The following is a 21,661-nucleotide window of genomic DNA, read 5'->3' on the forward strand; positions in this document are numbered from 1 at the left end:
TATTTTTTTTTTCACTACAGAGCTTTTGATGGTTATTATTAACTATATTTAGAGCCTCTTCCTCTGTTAATTTAACTTTGGAAATTGCAAAACTCTTATTCTTAATCATGTTCCCTGTCATCAGCAGGGGAAGAGTCACCAGAATGTGCTTTTAACGTGTGGGATTTTAGAATCAATGAGAGCTGTTTCCCTGGTAACAGATTTGGAAGATGGTTCTGAATCCTACAGAATATGAATGGAGAATCAGAAATAGCTGCTGGTTTTTTGGGGGTTGTTTTTTTGGTTGTTCCCTCCCCCCACTTCCGCGAAATTTGTTTCTGTATATATATTTATGGAGGGTTTTTTTTTTTTTGGTTTTTGGTTAGTAAAAAGCAACACATAATACTTCAAAATATTGCTGGGCACAGATATCGGGAATGGTGATTGGTAAGTGAACAAGAGTAGTGAAAACACATTTTATTTCTGGGTTACATTTCTATTGGAAAACAAGAACAAACTGTGTATGAGTTGTAGAGATAAAATCTGCTTTGGCTTTTCCCCAGGTCATTAAAAACACTGTCTTGTCCCTGCCTCGTAGTAGTGGAAACAGTTGTGGCTTTGTTTTTGTGTGACTATGTGCAGTACATTGTAAAGCTCATTTCAGCATTTAATATGGTACCTCCATGAAAGAAGTTAACAGAATGGGCAGAATTATCCTCCAAGACTGCTGAATGACTCTGAGGATTTTTCTTCTGATAAACCTCAAAAATTCTTTTCTCCTGCTGCATCTCCTCCTTGAAATAAACAGAATTTCATCCTGTATAATTTTTCTGCCTCTTTGTCTTTAAAAAATTTTTTCTTTGTTGCTCTAACCTTGTAAATTTTCTGTAAGTCAGGTTTATTTAGTTGAAAGCCATTTTTGTTATGTCCACATTTGTGCACTAGCACCATTGAGTTCTGTATATCAAACTGTTAATCCTACAGTTACAGAAAGATGTTTCCTTCGTTCAGTTGAACAAGCCTAACAACTGCAATACAAAATATTGAAGGTCCTGTTTAAATACAGTTTAGTTTTAATGCAAGCAGCAAATCTCCTAATGTAATTACCAAATGTTGGTATCTTTATTCTCATAATAAATTCTGCCCATGAAATGTCTATTCTTTGTAACAAAAATAGCTATTTTCTCTATAAAGATTGTGAGAAATGTGGCCTGTTAGAGAAGCTTGAGAGCAGAGGCTCAAGGGTACTGAGTTTTGCAGAGCTGGTAAGTCAGCTATAGCTATAAACATGATTCTGTCAGTGAGCCTTTTCTAGCAGCCACTCATAACTGGAGAAGAGGTTTAATACTAGATTCTGGTCTGAAGATGGCATCAAACATTACTTTTATGACCCTATGCGTTACCTTTTTGTTTTACCTGTGGCATTTTGACTTCATTGTGTTCATCATGCTTGACAACAGGGACAACTGGAAAGGTAATAACGGACTTCTCTTGCTTCTGCTGGGACCGGGAGGCTTGCTCATGCAGATATCCAGTGACTTGGCCCTTACCAGCACTGGAGCTATTGAGTGAGTGAGACACAGCTGCCAGGATAAGAGTGAAACCTGTTATGCAGCAACAGATGAAATATATTTGCTTGCTCACTGACCTACATCTATTCATGTATGGCAAGTGGAAGTGAATGTGGGGACAGGTCTATACTGTAGATGAAGATAACATCACCGTTTGGGAGCTGATGATGGTGAGGAGCAACCCGGATCTCAGTTGTTTGAACTGCTCAAAGCTGCTGTTGCGTTGTTCTTAATGGTAGTAGGGTAACAAAGCTAGTTAGTTACCTTTGCTCTGTCCTTAGCAATTACAGCCTTCTAGTTTTGTTGTGCCTGTATTCAGAGTCTGCTCATTGATGTAATCAGGTTGTACACACAAAGTCCTTAGAATAATAAGAGAGCACAGAGTTGTGTTGTTTGGGGACTTGGGGTTTTTGTTTGTTTGTTTGTTTTAATAACTTGTTGTTTTCTCCATAAAGAATTGAGATATTAGACTTGGAAAATAAAGCTGACAGGCGAAGGAGGAGTTAAGGGCAAAAGAGACAATGGCCAAACCAGATATTTTTTATTTCTTGAATTAATTGGCAAAATTCCAATATGTCTTTTAATTGCAAATATGGATTTGGGTAGGTAACACTTACCTATGTGGCAGTCAGTAACTGAAAGCAGAGAAGAAAAATGAACACTTGAAGTGACTGAAGGAGAATAAATATGTGACATTAACTAACTTATTTGCATCTCACCTTCTGAGAATATTCTGTCTCTTGACCTAGTCATTAGAATCTGTATTCCATATTTTGGCGGTAATGATTCAACAGATTATTTCCTGAAGATAAATGTACTAAGTGTATTCTGGGCAAGTGCTTATCACAAGTGTCACTGAGGAATAAAATACACTTTTCCTGGGTTTTTTTGGCATTTTTATGGGGTTTTTTTGGAGGTTTTTGGTTTTTTTTTTTTGGTTTTTTTTTTTTTTTTTTTTTTTACACAAATAGCCATTTTAAACTTGCTTGTAATGACAGAATTCCAACACCTTGGAGGTATACAGCCACGTTTTCACAGAATCACACAGAATCACAGAATCGTAAGGGTTGGAAGGGACCTCAGGAGATCATCTAGTCCAACCCCCCTGCTAAAGCAGGCTCACCTAGAGCATGCTACACAGGACTTCATCCAGGCGGGCTTTGAATATCTCCAGAGAAGGAGACTCCACAACCTCCCTGGGCAGCCTGTTCCAGTGCTCTGCCACCCTCAAAGCGAAGAAGTTCTTCCTCATATTCAACTGAAACCTCTCGTGTTTCAGTTTGCATCCATTGCCCCTAGTCCTGTCGCTGGACACCACTGCAAACAGACTGCTTTTAAAGCCTCCCATTCTCTAATGCTTCCGGAATAGGTGGCATTAAAATGCCACTTAGGAATATATACCTCCAAGGTATATAATATGTCAATATTTTATTGTTCTGTTAGCTACACTTTCTGTACTACCTGGTTTTTTTTTTTACCCTACTACCATTTTTATTATTCCTAATGTAAAAATTGTGCTCCATTTTCTTGAGCCCCACCACCTGAAGTCTTAAAACACAGGTTCCAATTTGTGACTCTATTTGTTTCCCAACTCTTTTAATTAAAACATACTCAGTCCAAATCTGATTGTATATGCAGTTCCATCCTGAAATGCAGTTATCTTTAGCTTAATATCTCACAAGTATGCATATTGGCACAACTACTCCATATTCAAACTCTTTTTGAAATCCCTGCCACTTTTTAACATGCTGTAAAATGGTACTCTGTCAAGATGTGCTTCAAAACCCTTGTTTAATTTTAAACTAATGAGCTCTGAAGATTTTTTTAGATAGCCTATGGGAATGAAGAAACAAAGAGCATGAATTGTTGGATTTGCACAGAGACCGTGTATTCTGGGTTTATAACAAGGGGCAGAGCTAGGCCCATAAAGAGTTGCTGGAAGGAAGAATGCAGAAAGAAGGGTGCGCACTCTACTTAAGGTCAGGGTAGGGAGCACAAAGCTTTTAAATCAACTTGTGTTCAGGATTATGAGAGGTCAAGGGGTAAAGCAGGATATCTCTGTTTATTACCTGTGTATTTTGTACCACTTTATAAATGACTTGAATAGGCAATTTTAAGTTCCTGTAGGTTGATATAGATTAGATCAGATCGGATAATAATAAAACATTAACCTCAAATTTCTTAAAAAATTAATTTGGATACATGCAGGGAAGAACTCTAGCTTGGATTATAAATGATGATCTCTTCAAACCTGGCTCCATCTACCTTTGGCATTTGTGGGGCTTGGAACAAAGCATCTTTCTTTAAAAGCCAAAATTAGATACATAGTGCTTTGATTTTCTTTTAAACTTAATTTCATGGCATTGTTACATATCCCTGACGCTGAAGTTAGCAGTTGCACAATGGTTTTTCTTTAACTTAAGCATTAGTAGAGGGCACTGCTGTTACGTGATAGGACTGTTTGTTCTGAGTTATATAAAAATTCAGGCCAGCAATTCAACCTGGATTAATCAGTGTTTTCCTCTCAAATATAAGGGTTCCACTGGCGGTGAAAAAATGCTTGTGGGGGGGGTTTGTTTTGGTTTGGTTTTAAAGTGAATTGTATTTATGTTGAATTCTTAAAGCTGATGTGCCAGGACTGGTTTTCTGAGGGCTGCAATACATAATGTAACATCAGCATTTCACTGAAACAAATTGCTCCAGGAATTTGTTTTGCATCTTTTCCAGCATATCTCTATGTTCCATCTCTCTCAAGTAAACCAATACAATGCCAAAATTGAAGAAATCACAAACATTTCTTGAAAGAACAGCTATATTAATCTTTTTACAGACAAAACCATTAAATATTTCTTATTGCTTGATTAAAAAGTTGCTTCACTGTTCTTCTGATGAATGTTACCTGGAGAGCAGTTCTGGGCTAGCAATGTCCTGGAGAAGGACTGCTGAACACCGTGGGCTTGGTTAAGGGACACCTACAGCTTTGAAAGGAAGTGCACAACGGATGATGCAAAATACAAAAGAAGGTCATGGAGTAAGAATTGATGATGGAGATGTTTCAGAAAAATGGCTATGATATACGAGTAATAACGTGATAACATATTACACTTTCTAGGTTCCCTGAGTTTTGCTTCTTATTACTTTTAATGGTTAGACCCCTGCAGTTGCATGGTCTTTCATTAAAGACATACTGTGATCTGCTATGGTACTGAGATAAGGTATGATGAAGTGGGCACTCACAGCATTTTCCTGCTTTGTTTTATCTGAAGATGCAATGTTCAGAGGAACTCTTTCCTCTTTGTGCTAATACATTTTCGACACCTAGTGGTATTAAGTGTAAATTATTGAAAGTTTGTTAGGGGAAATACTATCTTACCAGCAGTAAATTCTTAGTGGAGAAGTGAAGTAAATCCTATAGCTCAGCGGGAATGGAGTTAATTGTTAAACTTCTGAAAAATTACAGTGAAGCTTTTAAGAGGAAAGTATAACAGGTATTTTTTGCTTCTGTACCATCCTTCAGTTGGGGAAGAACAGGAAAAGGCTGTCCGTGACCCTCTCACGTAAAAGTGCTGTGGGATAGGAGTGTATTTGTTCAGTCACATCACGCTGATGCTGAATAACAGGAAATACAGAGAAATGAAAGGCGTGGTGTGAAAGGAGTTGGGCAATTACAAGAGAATTTTTTTCTGCTCAGTGTTAGTCAAGTTTGTAAGGAAGACTGATGACTGAAAGTTGCAGGAGGATGTCACGAGACTAGACACTGCGATGGCAGGTAAAGTTAACTGTAGATCAGTATAAAGTAATGCAGATGGAAAACAACTACATGGCATGTCCACTCTCTTTGTCTTTTCCTTACTTACAGTACAGATAACACAATGATGCCACTTCATAAATCTAAGTTTTGGCAGCACCTTAGTATTTGAAGTACTCTAGGTATATCTCAGAGGTAAACAGAACTGAGAAAGCTTCAACAAGGGTCAAAGGGACAATCAAGCTATGGAGTGTCTTCCAGGTGCGAACTGAACTGACCTGGCTAGGACTCTTCAACCTAGAAGAAGTACAGCTGAAGGTTTATATGTGTGGTGAGTTGACCTTGGCTGACCTCCAGGTGCCTGCCAAACTGATCTATCACTCCTCTTCTCAACAGGACAGAGGAGAAAATATGATGAAAAAGTTCATGTGTCAAGATAAGGACAGGGAGATCAGTTACCTGTTACCATCACAGGCAAAATGGACTCCACTGAGGGAAATTAATTTAAGTTATTGCTAATTCATAACAGTGAAAAATAAGAACAAATCTTTAAACACCTTCCCCCTACCCCTCCCTTCTTCTTAGGCTCAACCTCACTCCTGACTCTTCTACCTCCTCCCCCTGAGCAGCACAGGGGCATGGGGAATAGGGGTTGTGGTCTGATCATAACACTTCATGTCTGCTACTCCTCTCTCTGCACGATCTTCCCCTGCTTCAGCCTAGGGTCCCTCCCACAGGGTATTCCTTCACAAACTTCTCCAACATGGGTCCTTTCCATATGCCACAGTTCTTCCAAAACAGCTCCAGCATGGGTCCCTTCCATGGGGTGCTGTCCTTCAGGGACAGACAAGCTCCAGCATGGGTCCCCCACCGGCTACAGCTCCTGCCAGCAAACCTGCTCCAGCCTGGGCTCTCCACAGGCTGAAGCTTCCTTCAGTGCATGTCCACCTGCTCCAGCACGGGGTCCTCCATGGGCTGCTCTGTGGATATCTGCTCCATGGGCTGTAGGGGGACAGCCTTCCTCACCATGGGCTGCACCATGGGCTGCAGGGGAATCTCTGCTCTGAAGTAGAGAGCAGAGGTGCCTAGAGAACCTCCTCCCCTCCTTCTTCACTGACCTTTGTGTCTGCGGGGCTCCTTCTCTTACATTTTCTCACTTTTCTCTCACGCAGCTGTCGCACAGCTTTTCTTACCCTTTCTTAAATATGTTATCACAGAGGCACTACCAACATGGACTCAGCTTTGGCCAGCGGTAGGGTTGCTCTTGGACCCTGTGAAACTGGCTCTGTCTGACATGGGAAGGCTTCTAGCATCTTCTCACAGAAGACCCTCTGCTACCAAACCTTGCCACATAGACCCAATACAATATGACAAAGTTTGTATAAAATCAAGAGTGTGTGGAGAAGGCAGGGAGGAAGATTTACTGAATACAAGAAACAGAAATGAAGCTGGTGGATCCAGGCTCAGAACAAATGAGGCATCTTGGGTGTTAAAGCTCTGAAAATCCTTACTAAAATGTGTTGAGGATGCAAAAAGTTTCCATGGCTTTAGGGAGAGACATGCCCAAGTACTTGAGAGATATGGTAGGGCTACCAAATAGGTAGCATTCAGCTAATGAACTTCAAAGCTAAGTCCTAGCTTTTAAGATGCAGGGAGGGTTTTGTGGAGGAATTGTCATATATTATGGCCCTTCTTTTTACTCTTACCTTGGCCATCACTTACAAACTTGATTGGAGATAAGACACTGCCTGAATGGACCCTTGATAGGAGTCAGTATAGACATTTTTCTGTTGTAACACTAATAGGAAAGAACAGAAGAACAAGGGTTATGTCCTGAAAAATGTTAGGAAATACATTGTTATGTCCTGTAAATGGGCTTAAAGCAATAGGTACATGCAAAATATTGTATGAATAATGCAAGTTCATATATGATTTTATAATATCTGTTTGTTAGGGGTTTTTTAAATGGAATCAATAACAGCTGACAGCAATGAATGTATTTTTTATAATTTCAGTTAGCATGTTTTCAATCAATATTTAGATAAGAATCAGTAGAAATGTGAAACTAAGTAATGTGGCCTAATGATGAAATTCTTTTCCAAGCTCAGGATTAGTGCAGGCATTATTGTTAAGGCGTAAATGGTACATACATAAATTTTGTGCAAAGTTCTCAATGTTGAGGAATTTGATCCTTACACAAACAAAATGTCTTTCTTTTGTACTCATGTACCTTGCTTGTTTTGTAATCTTACTTCTACCTACAGGATCCTTAGATTAAACATTGTAGGATGTATTATGATAAGATACTTCTATATATATCTTTTACAGAAAAACCCCTTCCAAACCCAGAAATGCAAATATTCTGACTAAAACAATATGGATTATAGAGAATGGAAAATCCAGAAATTATACTACAGTTAACGGTGACTCTTATGCATGCTCAGATAAATTGCACATACTTGTATCCATATTTACAAATGTTCTCAACTGCCAGGATTTGCGAATACAATCCTTTTTGTCTCTCTCCTCTTTCCCCCTCCCCCAGGCACAGGAGAAAGTGGCAAGAGTACATTCATTAAGCAAATGAGGATTATTCACGGATCAGGTTACACAGAAGAAGACAGGAAAGGCTTCACAAAACTGGTTTACCAGAACATATTTACTGCCATGCAAGCAATGATCAGAGCCATGGATACTCTCAAGATACAGTACACATCCAAAGAGAATGAGGTAAGCCAGTACAAAGAAAATTCTGCTTTCAGCCCATGAAATTTCAGTCTGTACACGAATTACATGTGATAACATTCTACAGGCAGAACCTTAAAAATCTATATGTCTTGTGGGGAGTTCGGTGCGCTGCTGTCTGATTCTACAGAACAGGAGTTCCTAGTGGAAAGAGGGTCATGGTGAACGGGAATGAGGTGGAGCTGGCTAGGAAGGGAGAATTTTCAAAGTTGCAAGCTGGTAATAAGTGCCAAAAAAATACATGGTTTTTTTGGAATCTGAGTTGTAGAGTTAGATTGTGCATGACAGGAATACACAGAGAGTCTGGGTTGTCACTAGAGCTCCAGAACGAGGAATTTGGGTCTATTGTAGGGGAATCTGCATCTGCTTGATGCTGGTGTGCTTTTAAACATACCTTGTAGAGCTGTTTTATGGATTTGCTAGCAACCTTTATGTACTTAAATAACTTGAAAACGTAGAATGCCTTCCCCAAGCATTTTGTAGTTTCAAGATATGTTATACAATTACATTTTTTGTTTCAGTGTTTAGGATTATAGAACTATAAAAAAAAATTATTCTTTAGTTAAATCAGTTGCGTTCTTTGCATCCATCCATTGCATCAGTTGCTGAAGTACCATGAAGAATATATAAGCAAATTTTTGGGTGATATTCGTTTAAATTAAGAGAGATATCCAGTTGGCTAAATTTTAGAGTTAAGATAGGAAGGACTGCGTAGGAAGTATCAAGGCAGAAGTAATTTGTAAAACTTATGGGTTTTTAACTAAAGTACTGTATGAAGAAAATACAGTTGATAGCCTACTTTTCATTCAAAAAATATGATTCTATATAAACAATATGAAAAATTTGTGATCAGATTTTTTATTATTTAAGTTGGTTTGTGTTATTTGTTCTCAGGGTTGTAGAGAAGAGAGATAGAAAATGTTTTTTAAAGTAAAGGACTGGTAAATCAAAATTTTTTTTTTTATCACAAAAGAACAGATGTGTCAGCAGAAACAAATTCTAGACTTCAGAGAGCTGAGGTATTAGGGTGATTCTTTCCTACATAAGAAAAATATTCTGAGGATTAATAAATTGTTTGTAGAACACCTTTAGAGGCTTAAGAAGGCAGCAGGTACAGAAACAGCAAATATGATTGTGAATATACTTCATCCTAATTCGAAAGTGTATATTTTGATGAAAAATTATGATAATCAGAATCTATTTGAAGAAATATATTTGCGCTACCTCTTACTGAGTTTGGGTTTTTTTTTTTTTCTTTTCTTCTGATTAAGAGCAAAAGACAAAGACTTAATACAGCAAAGTTTTTCTCATTCTGGGCTCTGCAAGCTGAGCTGGATACATTCCCGTAACATGCTATTCCAGCTAAATTGTGTTCTTGATGATAGCTGTGCTGCCAGTGTCTTCAGATTCAGAAGATTATAACGCTATTTTACAGTTGTTGGAGAAAGGCAGAATTTGGTCTTGTGCCTCTTTATTAAAGGTAACAAAGTGCTAAGCAGTAAGAATGCAGTTTGGCAAGCTCAGCTTCAGTGGCATTTACAAAGCAGAGTCATTTTTGCTTGCACACAGAGAAACTCTTGAGAGACACAACATGAAAACAACCTTGCCTCACCCCAGTCATTTTGCAGGAGACAACTGCATTTTAATCTTTAATTTAGGTGATGAATATAATGTGGAGTACTATACATCTTGTAATTGCCTTTCATTAAAGGATCTTAAGCCTGTAATGAAAAACAGTTGACAGCAACAGTGATAACCAGCAGAGTGGTGATTCTGCTGCCATAATCATATTGCAAAGGTGTGTCTGGTGACCATACAGAAATCGTCTGGTGTCCTCTTCCACATTTCAGTATGTCCATCTTCTCCATGGCATGCCTTCTTTTCCCTGAAAAATTTGTTTCCTTCGGGCTCTTTCACTCGTTGTTGTTTCTTTTTTTTTTGTTTTTCTTGTATACAGTTTGTGCTTTGACCAGGTCCAGGTCCAGCTCTGTGGGTCCTGGAATTCTCTGCCTGCTGAATATTTTCATTTCATGTTTTTGTAGTGGAGAATAGATTGTCTCTTCCCAGTAAGTGTGACCTGTGTGAAAATCCATAACTAGCCATAACATATGGCTAGATTGTCCAAAAGGGCCTCTTAATCCTCTTGATGTTTACAAATAAAGACAAGTTTTATAGAAGTTGTTTAAAGAGATTTCTTATTGCTGTTGTCAACTGCAAGTACTTAAATGATCTGATTTTCTATAGGTGCTGCATTGAAATGGGAAGGGTTTTTTGTTTTGTACTGGTTTGAAGTTGCTTGGATGAAGTACTTCTCTGTGTAGTCATGCTTGACGTTTAACTTTAACTGAACAGTGAATTTTTATCCTAATTTCAGGTAGTGTGTTCTTTGGGACACTTTGCCTCATACTCAATTTGAAGTTGGAGGGTATCATAGCATGTTTTGGGTATATTTTAAGCATAAATCCTGCAGATTTTTAGGAACCTAATAATTCAAGGAATTATTGTAGTACTATCTAACCCCCACAGTTTTGGAAATGATTGTTTCTTTTTTTTTTTCCCCTCTCCTTTTTTTCCTGTTATAAACCTTGCCTTTTCCTGTTATAAAATTTGCTGCTAGAGGTGAGCTAGTTGGAGGGGGGGAGAGGGTGGAAGAAGTAATAATTATGATCTATATGTCACTTTTTTTTCAATGTCATAGAGTGGCAATTGGTAAATTGAGTGTTGGTTAAGTAGCCAGTTAGTACCAGTACAACATTATTTGCAGTCTCTGAGGATGGTCATTCTGTGTGAGGGCTTGAATCAACTACTTTTACAAACACTTCTCCTTTCCATATGATAATAGAGACTGCCAGAATGCAAGATGAAAGTTAATGGCACCCTGTCTCTTGGCTTCTTTGAGAAATTGTGATTAAGTTAATGTGAAAATTAAGCTAAGTAAATGAAAAAAAGAATGTACATGTGAGGCACAGAGCAATAAAAAAATCAGCTGATAGCTGAGAAGTAGTGAAAGTTCTTTTTCACTGTCCGAATTTTTTTTTAATCAGCTTAAAGTCAAAGCGTAGGAAAAGAAAACCTCAAACAGGAGGAGGTAGAAATCAGGTAACATTGGAGGAAGGGAAAATGCAGCATTCCGTTTGTGAGTATACATCAGTCTTAAAAAGCAGATTTTAAAATATTTCCTGGTTGCTTGTCTGTGTTGGTCAGTCACATCTTTCTGCATTATGTTAGTGTTTGCTATATTACAAATATGCAGAAGAAACAAGCTGTTTAAGCCCATCTGAACTGGAGATGCAACAGACATTTTAAAATATTAGTTCAATGAAACTTATCCTTCATCTTCCAAACTAACATGTATCCTATATCGCAGAGGAATCACTCTTTTTATTCTGCACGTAAGGCAATATTAGAAATTTCAACTTATTTGTATTTAAAAAAAAATACACTTAAATCAGTGGGAAGACCTTTTTCTATAGCTGTTCAGGATGAGGGTCATAGAATAGGAATTCAGTCCTGTTGTTGTGGGTTGGTTTGTTTTTTAAAATACCCTGGTAAGATGACAGTGCATATGTTTGCAATTAACAACAGATCTTTGTAGCAGTATGAACAATTACTTTTTTTCTAAGGAGAAAAACAGAATACTGTGTAAAAATGCATTTCAGGAAGAGGTCATCACATTTCATCTCCAGAACATTTCTTGCTTTGAGTAACCCTCTGTCTTAAAAAGTTGCCCTGGCATGAGTGTGTGTCAGCAAAACTAGTATTTTTCTGAACAAAAGAAGTATTATGATGCCAAATGAATTTTACAGGACAGGTAATTAACTTATGTCAGAAAAGGGGAATGCAAAAGGACAAGTACAGTAAGATGAGATTTGAGAATTATTGAAGGAAGCCATGTAGCTGGTACAAATGGAAAACACAGTGAAAAGTAATTTTTGGTTGATTGCATTGCGTGTTTGAATTTGAAGATGTGGAAAATGACATAATGCAATTCTTTCTTTTCTTCATTTTTTTAAACCTTAGCAGAGAAACCATTGCTCATAGCAGGTGCTTTATTTTAAGAGTAATCTGATGGTATTAATATTATTTATGCTTTTAACAGTACTTTTTTGTTACAATCGTATTTGACTTTAAAGATGCAGTACTTTGGTAACTGATTTTTATTATGCTATCATTAATGCAGGTGATAAAGGGCTAGAATTTATAGACAGTCTAGATGTATTTTTAGCAGTTTATTTTATAGAGACACTAATTCAAAACTCTCCAAAACATATCCTTCTTCATAATAAACACATTTAATTATGGCCCAGTGTGCAAAGTCTGCGTCTAGGCATTCTTGAACAGAGGTTTCAGTCTGATTTTCCATGGAAATTAGACTTAAGTGAGCAGACTAATTGTATCTGTCTTTGGATCTTCTGTCTGATTTCAGTTGAATTCCACAGAGAGGTTGAAGTTAAAAAGCTGAAATTCTTGGCTTCAGAGAGTTTAGTGCTGCTAGACAGTTAAAAATAGAGAAAGAAGAAAGCTTCTCCAAGTAACCCATCTGAAGTAAAAGCAAAGAATCAACAGAGGAGAGGCTCCTTTCAAAGTACCGTTGGGAGGGACTGACTTTCACTCAGTCACAAAATGTGACTTAGCTGTCCATGCGTGAGTGTGTAGCACCATACGCTTAGACACTTGGGCACACGTTGTCAGACCTTCTCCTTCCTCCCTGGAAGGGTATAGGTTTTTCTTGATATTTTTTGTTTTGGAAGTTATTTTTTGAGTGAGAACATGGCCTCATTCAAGAGCAAGGAGATTAAGTATCCACTTTGGGGGATTAAAGTTGTGTGCTGCTTTACATGAGCAAATATAAAAAATGCTAATGCTGAATTAACTGCTCTCCACATGGAAGTCAGGAAGGAAATTCTCCACTTCTTAGATGACAACCTTCCCTGCCACACATGGGATGTGCGTGTGCTGTTGGGACTGTATGCATGTTTGTTGGTTTTGTTTTGGTTTTTTTACAGTCACATTCATCAGAATGCCTTATTGTATTTAATAATTGCCAGACCCCTAATGGGACTGTTTCCAGTAATACCACAGCCTTCAGTGGTGGAGTTCTTACTCTGGTATGTCACAGTAAAAGCGTGTGCTTATAAACAATAATGTTAGTTACTAATTATTATTAAGAGACCTATGGGAGTGCTGTACAGGCCTGTAAATGTATGGACCATGCTTTCCTTTTACTTAAAAAACTTCTGAGTTTCTCTACCATGCCGTCTTGTTGAGGGTGAATACTGGGATCTATTTCGTTTACTTATCCCTGCCAATACCAGAGAGGCGGTTTTCGTCATTGTTTGCACTGCCACACTGGATTTAAATAAATCTGACTGGATAGGTTTAGAGTTTATTTTTGTTTCTTCCTTTTCTTCTTTAGTAGATTTAGAATTCTGGGCTTCTGGCAGACTCTCTTCCTCGTTTCTAGACAGACCTAGATGCAAAAGCAATATTGACACCCTTTTTCTTTTTTCCTTAGAATGCAAGCTCTAACTACCCACTTCCCCGTTTTCTAGTGAAATTTCTATATTGAATTGTTCTTCAAAATAATTGGCTGTTGATTAGAAATCTTCAGGTATTTCTTTACCTTTTAAAGTCTCAGAGCTATGAGAAATGTAACAGAGATTTCCTTCTAACTTATTCACTAATTCATTCCAAGTTTTGTGTCATCTTCTTGTTATTTAGTTCAAATTTTTTTTTCCTTTGTTTTGTGTTTCAGTTCTATGGATTTTCATTTTGCTTTTGGTCTTTTGCACTAGGGGAGACAGTTTAACTTACCAGAAATGGAGCTAACCTTTCCAATTTTTTCAACTAATTATAAATGCCTTTTGGATGCTTTAGGAAAAAAACATGTAAAAAATGGTAACTGGAGCAATATCACAAGCAGAAGAGCAAAAAAAAAAAAAAAGTATGTCTTAAAACACATGCATTTAAGCTTTCTGGCAGAGAAGTGAAGGATGGGAGAAAGACTGTGTGTATGTATTGGATTTTCAAGAAAGTATGGGCTAAACTGACTTATTTGAGTCCCTGAGTTGCATTTGTGATAGCAGTGATTTTTAATTTCTTAGGCCTTCTGAATTTTGAGGTAGGTGTATAATTCCTTCTTTAGAAGGAACATATTTTCTTTTAAAATACTAGCAAGTGCACCTATACTTTAAATTCTGTTGTTTTAAAGAAAAGTAAATACTGGTGGATACTGAGTTCATAGTGAGAAAAGTTACAAGTTTTCTGACCAATAACGGGGCCCATATTTTCATAGATACGAAAGTTTGGCCTGAGGTACACCAGTGGATCTACCAAAATCAGGTACTTCTCAGAGTTGATACTTCGTTAGACTTTTTCCAGAAAATGCCTTATCTGTATCTTCTGGAATTCACTGAGGCTTTTTCTCTTGACATGTCCTTTCATCTAAAATGTTCTAACTTTACAGGTGCAATTTCTGTGCGGCATTTAACATAACACACAAAAATAGACAAGCACACAGCATGTAAGTAACCAGGCTTGGTTCTAGTGCATTATGAATGATAGGGCGTAAGGCCTTCAGCCGGAAGTGAATTCATTGCTCCTAGTTCTCCTCTTACTTTACAATGTAAAGTAAATCTTACTGGCATAAACAATACATGCAGATAAGAAGTGATCTGATAATGAAAAGGAAGGGCAGTGGTGATGGGAAAAAATAATTAATGATGTAGAGCTCATAAGTGAAGTCTCCAGACTTAGTTTTGTAGTTTGAAGTGAAGGGTTGCATATAAGGGCAAATACTAAAAGGGTATGTACAAGTGGTTAAGATTTTTTGGTTTTTCAGAGCAGACTTTAATGTTCTGCAGACCAAACATCCTTTCTGTTCCCCATACTCCTTCCTTCGTAACAACTGAATAATTCCATTGCCGCCTTTGTGGCTGAAAAAGCATTATTTATTGGCAACTGAAATCAAGGGAAGCTTGGTAAATAACTCTGCTAATGATGCAGAAGATGTAGCAGAGTCCAGTTATTCTCTGTGCTGTGGGTTAGAGAGAGAAAAAGTGGCAAAACTTTGCTATAGAGACTGAGACAAGGTCACTGTACAAAGGCTGCTGCAGCTCAATTCATTTTCTCACCTGGCTTCTCTGTCAGAACTTGGTGCCTCTGCATCAGAGTCAGGATGGAAGCATACACCTCTGGCTCTGTTGTTCCATCTGGCAAGTTCACGTCTGTAGCTGTCACAACAAAATTAGCCAGAGTTCATCTCTCAGAGACCTTAGTCAGCAGAATAAGGAAAAAACATTACTCTCAATCAGAAAGAGACAATAAATTGTCAGTTTTTAATGACTGATTTGTCAAAAGCTCTAAGAAAATAATGTTTAAAGCAACACAAAAGCCTGCATTTTCGGGTTTAGCATGAGGAGCCAGAGGTTGAATCAGTCCTGAGAGGAAGATGCTTAAAAATGTGTGTTGCAGCTGGAGGTTTTTGATATCTGCACACAACTGGCTGTATGAAAGGCATGTTCTCTGTGTGAAAGGCTGTGTGACTCTTCTTGCTGACAACTTTTCCAGTTCATGAAGTTTTCTTGTGCGGTCTTCCTTGCATACTTTGCTTTTTATTAAGATAGAAATGGGTAAGTGCGTACAGTTGAAAACTCCTAATTCTTAGAAGACAGACATACTATTTTATAGAAATACTTACTGTAATATGGGACTAACTCCTTGCAATGGAAAATCTGAGGCTCTTTTTTAATGGAAAGTTTAATGGGTATTTTTCTAAAGGAAAATTGGCAAATTTCTATGTTGCTGCAATTAAATCTCTTAATGAACAAGAAGACAAATAAATTAAGGGCAGATGAAAAGACCAATCAGTAGCAACTCAGCCAAAATCACTTAAATCAGCATCTACTGTCATGTTAAAAATGAAAAAGCCACTTCAGAAAGAGAAGCGGCTAGAAAACTCCTCTAGGCCTGCTTTTTCCTTAGCTCTAAAGCCTGTGACACATTTTGTGGATTTATGATCTGCCAACAGAATTATTCTTTGGAATGAATTTGTCACAACGAAGAAGTGTTTTTAGTGTTAGTCTGTTTCCTAGCAAACACCATGGTGCCATTTTTTTTTTTTTTACTCTTTTTTTTTTTTTTCTTTCTCCTTAAGTGTATTGAAATATGATGCGTATTGTTCTTTTCATGAGTTTAACTTTTGTATTCTTACACTGTATGACGTGGCTCTAAGGGCCATTATACTGATGCTGGGCAGCAAGCCTGTGTACCTGATCCTCTTTCTTGGAAGGATACAGGGCAATTTTGGGGTGCAGAATATGCTACTCTGTTACTGGATGTCTCTTTGCATGCTCTCAGTTTTTTTCTTGCAAGCCATTTCCACGTCTCCATGTTTGACTGGGAGATTCATTTAGACGCATGGAGAAATGCCACACTGCCAATGCTCTCCTAATCTAGTGAGATTGATGGTGTTACCTATTTGCAAGGGCTGGACAACTCTTGTTTTGCTCAGTGGCTGTCAAGTAGAGTCTACAAAGGTCCTGTTTGCTTGTGTAAAATAAGGATTTCAATGGCTTTGACATTTAAAACAGAATTTATTTACTCATCCATAGAGCAACAAGAATACAGTAAATTAAGGCCAGATGGATTTTTGCGTGTAAACCTTTTTCGCTCTGCTTCATCAAATTGTGATGGTAGCACTCACTGTGAGTTTAGCTTTCCTGAAAAGAGGAGTGTGTGCAGTAATAGTGAGGGAAAAAAGCTGAGGGTACACAGATCAGCAGCTTGTCACAGGGAAGAGAAGCCTGGAACAAACACTTGTACCTTTTAAACTAAAGAGCTTTCTTTCTGTTACTTCATTCTTATCACCTTTATTGAAAATCTGCAGCAGTGTAGAATACATCATATTTGGATGCAAGATACAGAGGAGGAACCCTGAATTAATTTTTTCAATTCTTGCTATACAGTGAAAAATGTTCTTCCTTAGAAGAATAAAGCAGTATATTTTATACAAATATTTACTCACTATATTAAGTGTGACATTAAAGAGTATTTCTCACATTTTTGAGGTATTTATAGATTGCTACTTAAAAACTGAGGTGCAAAGTTGGCTAATTTGCCCTTAGGCTAGAGTTTATAACAAATTTCAAAGCAGCAACAGAATAAATTGACTATAGGCAATTCACATTAAAGAGGAAAAAGATGAGGATGTAAAAAGCTGTAATACATATGTAAAAACATATGCAACTATTTATAGGCTTTAAGAAACTGACTTCACGTCAGATTTTTCTTTTTGCTAATATACTCCTTTTGAACATGTTTGGTAAAGCTTACACTAGAAATTCTGAAGAAAATTAATTCTTATTTGGGAATTAGAATTGTTCTTCTTTCACTTGGTTATTTGTCATCTTAAATCTACAGGCCTGTCCCTCTGAATCCCTCTCTAGATTTCGTTCTCCATCTTAGAATGAACATTCATCTAAATGGGCACATGCACTATTCTAAAGGAGGTCAGTATTCATTTACCTAGGAGTCCCTGTTGGAAGCTGAGATTGCATGGGAGGCAGTACAATAAAAAAACAGAGTAGTTGCATGCTTTGTGGCTCATATGCTTGTTTCTTGTTCCTGCTATGTTTTTGTATGTGTTTGTGCTGCTGGTATTTCTTCTTTTTTCCTCTTATGTCTCAGTCGTTAGCAAAAATTAATCTTAGCTTTCTAGACAAGTCTGAAGTTTCTAATACTTTAAAGAATTTTGTAATTTGCAATAGCTTCTGAAAATGTTTGCTGAAACATCTTGTGAAAATTCATAGGAAATGGCAAGTACTCTTTTAAAACACAGATCTAAGTGTCCAAGCAAACTGAAAGACAGTGTAAGTAATAGTATGGATTGTTCAATTGAATACAGTGTAACAAATTGATTGTATGAACTAATGACTAATGGCCAACACTTTCAAAAGGATGCCTAAAAACTGCATGCATTGCCAGAACTCCCCTGAGAGAAGAGGTGCAGTAACATAAGCCATTAGTGGCGTTATTAATGGAACAGTACTGATACTAACTGTTATGCACTCACACAGTGCTTATTTGTCCACATCATTGCAATGAAAACGCTCTAACCATCTTGCAAACCTTCTTCCACATGTGCTAGATGGCAGCTACCCTGGCAGAATTTCACGTAAGTACTTGCATTTGCACACCAGTGTCTGAGGTATTTCAGCACTTCAGTTGTGTGCTCAAGCCATGTGTGCTACTGTGAGCTAAAGCCAGTCTCTGGGAAAAAGTTGGATGGGATGGGCAGCTGATGGCCAATGGAATAAGAGACAATTGTCAGAAAAAGAGGAAAGTTTTTTAACTCCAGATGACCTCCAGAGGTCTCTTCCAACCTCAACCGTTCTGTGATTCTGGGAACTCTACAGGGATGGTAATAGATCATCTGGGGAGAGGGCGTGGCCCTTGGAGCAGCAAGGGAAGAGGTAGTCTGGAAGGCAGGTGGTGAAAAAGAGGTCCAGAGGGGATCTAAAGTTTTAGTGAGTTTTGTCAGCAGGTACCCGAGAGGTCCTTTTTGTATTTGCAGAACGGATCTCCATAGCTGTGGGCCACAAAATCGTGTGTCCTGTGTTCATTAAGTGTGTGGCAAAGCCAGGAATATCTAGTGTTGAGTATGTTAGTCTTTAAGAGACTTCTCAGAGATTTACCAAAGTAGTAGGCTTTTCTCCTTGATATTTGATTTGTTCCTTTTGCTTCTACTTAAAGGGACAGTTGTTGTCTGATGAGCAGGAACAAGGAGAAGGTGATTACACAGGGCTACAGACACTGTGGGTGCCAGAAAAAGTTGTGAAACGTAAAGACCTATTTCTGCTTTAGTAGTAGAAAAATTTAATTGTTAGTAGAAAGATAAGACTAGCAGGACTTTGTTATTTCCTCTTTTCTGCTAAGTCAAGAAAAGTAAAAAAACTAAGGGATTTTTCAAGGAAAACTCCCATGACCACAGGCAATGTTAAAGTATTCTTGTACAGAAAGAAATGGTTGGGATAAGGGATCAGAAAGCAGTTGGGGAAGCTTAAGATGGAGGTGTAGGAAAGCCAAAGAGAACAGGGGACAAAGAATGAACTAGAAAGAGGAGTAGGAATTCTAAAAGTAAACAAAACTTAATATTGTAGAAATTAATATTTTATTCCTAGTTGTCCTATGTTAAATTCCTGAGTGTCTCCTTTTCCTTTGTTGCTAGATATGTGCTTGTAATTCCCCTGCTTTGCTGGCTTCTGCTCTATGTTCCTGCTAGGAACAAATTAAATTAATACATGGAACGTAACACACATTGTGCTGAATTCTAAGAGATAACATTTCTTGAAAGTATCTCAAAAGCTGACTACCATTTTTCTTTTATGCCATGCAAATATGCCCCGAAAGTGCTTGGCACAAAAATGCATTATAGAATAACATAGTGGACTAGAGAGATGGTACTGTGATTATCTGGTCTGATTTCCTGTGCAACACAGACCATAGGACTTTCTTGCATTCCAGCTTGGCTGTTTTTCTAAAAGTTATGCTCCAATTAAAAATAAAATAAGAATCACTGTAATCGTAAATTCACTTCAGTTCTCGGTAAAGTATTCCAGTGATAGGTTACTCTCATACGAGTGGATGGGAAAGGCGCCTTGTCCTGTTCCGTGCTAAGCTTCCACTTTTGGCATGTGGATATTGTTACATATTTGCTGGTTATCTCAAAAAGTCATCTGTTACTTTCTGTTCTACACTTTGAGTGATTGAGTTACTTGTGCTTATTCTGTTTGATCCCTTAATAGTTCCAGCCTTCTCATGAAGGCACATATTAGGCATGGCTCCAGTCCTTTAATCAGGATCAGTTCCAAGCTTCGTCATGGTGTCAGCTAAAAATCAAGAGGCTGAGAGTGGCTAAGCTAGCTTTTCCCCAGGTCTCAATGCGACATGATGCCTAGCTTGGGGGGGGGGCACGAGGCAGTTGGGAAACTTTGCTGTGTGCTTTGGTCTGAGTTCTACATTAAAGTAAGAACAGCCACAGTGGAGTTCAGGCCAGCAATTTCTGCTGCTTCTTTCTGTCAGCCTAACATCATAGGCAGCACTCTCCCTTGCACAGGTGCAAGTGGTCTTGAATGGTAAAAGAATGCCTTTCACCATTGCCACAGCTTTTCTACAACCACTCTCCTGAGTGTTTGGGTAGTAAAGATGAGAGTCAACAATAAAGAATTGCATGAGATAAATAAAAAATAAAATGGCAGATGAAGTTTGGTGTAAAGAGAGGTTAGGTGGTCCATACAGGGAAAAGGAATCCAACTTTCATGCAAAATGACAAACTCTGCTGCTGCTCAAGAGCGATGTTTTGGGGTCTTAATAGATCATTCAATGAAAATGTCAATTCATCACTCAGTACCAGACAAAAAAGAAAGTTGAGAAAGAAATGGAGACCTCTTGTGCCACTGATGAATCTTCTGCTTGCCCAAGCCCTGATTATTGTGTGCAGTTCTGGTTCCCCATTGCTAAAACCATATAGTAGGTCTGGAAAAGGATGAGCAAAGTTATGAAAAAGTTACCATGAAGACAAGTCACTAAGGATTGGAAAAGAGACAAGTGAGGGCTTATTATAGCAGTCCACAAAACCTGGAGTAGCACAGAGGAAGTTAGAAGAGATTGAACTAGTCTTCATTTCTTCAACATCAAGAACTGTAGAGCATCAAATGAACACTGAAAGCAAAACAAAGTGTTTCTTTGCAGAAAACTAGTCAAGCTTTAGAATTCCTTGCTGCAGGATTGCAGGGAGCATGAGAACCTATTCATGTAGGCTCAAGAGCTCAAGCAGTCATGGTTAAGTTAATGGAAAAGAACTGAGGGTTATTAAATACATAGAAACCACATATAGATCACAGCCTCACTGAACTGGAAGCGATTGGAAGCTGGAAGATACACACGAAGGGGAAATACCATGTGTGCTTGTAGTCTTCCTTAGATGTCCAATTTGGCCACAGCTGAAGACTAGGAACGTTTGGTCTGATCCAACATTGTCCATTGCTTTAGAACTCCAGAAAGTATTTGGAATTCCTGTAGTGGTGGCATCCGTGTCAAAAATAGATATAAAGTTCTCTGCTATGACTATTGTTGTGCTTTTTTATTTTACTACCAAGAGTCACTTTAGCCTTTGTAACCTCAGTGTGACGTTGGAAACTCATGCTCAGCTGTCTACCTAATCTGATTTCCAAGGCTCTTTGAATTGTTTCTCCCTAGAATTAAGTTCTGTCTCTTCCCCCCACCTCCCAGATGGTTGAATTTTCATTTGTTTATACTGAAGTGTACACTGTTTGCTTGCATGCCATAGACAAATCGTCTGAATTGCTGTCGGTGAAATACTATCCATTTGTTTTATCGCTTTCTTAGATTTTGAATCATGTGTAAACTTGATTGGTTGCTCAAACAGAATGGAACTGTGAAAAGAAGCAAAAGAGCAGAAATGCTGAAAAATATATTGTCTGTTTAAATGTGGTCATTCTCTGTGTAAAAATTAAAAAATTATTTTAACTAGAGGCTTTAAGTAAAATGTGGCTTTTTTTCTATCAAAGGTAGGTATAGTATGAAATTTTGTCTATTT

General features: G+C 37.9%; 1 protein-coding gene across 1 annotated transcript in view; it reads left to right on the forward strand.

Annotated features, from left to right (window-relative positions):
- The first annotated feature begins 416 nt into the window (after positions 1–416).
- The window catches only part of LOC104124722 (guanine nucleotide-binding protein subunit alpha-14), a 43,983-nt gene continuing 22,738 nt past the window's right edge, over positions 417–21,661 (forward strand). Inside the window, exons 1-2 of the mRNA XM_009637091.2 lie at positions 417–426; positions 7,844–8,028. Of these exons, the coding sequence (XP_009635386.2) occupies positions 417–426; positions 7,844–8,028 (195 nt within the window). The remainder of the gene's footprint in view (positions 427–7,843; positions 8,029–21,661) is intronic.

The sequence above is a fragment of the Egretta garzetta genome, unplaced genomic scaffold (genome assembly GCF_000687185.1).
Source record: "Egretta garzetta isolate BGI_Z169 unplaced genomic scaffold, ASM68718v1 scaffold334, whole genome shotgun sequence".
Classification (NCBI taxonomy): Eukaryota; Metazoa; Chordata; class Aves; order Pelecaniformes; family Ardeidae; genus Egretta; species Egretta garzetta.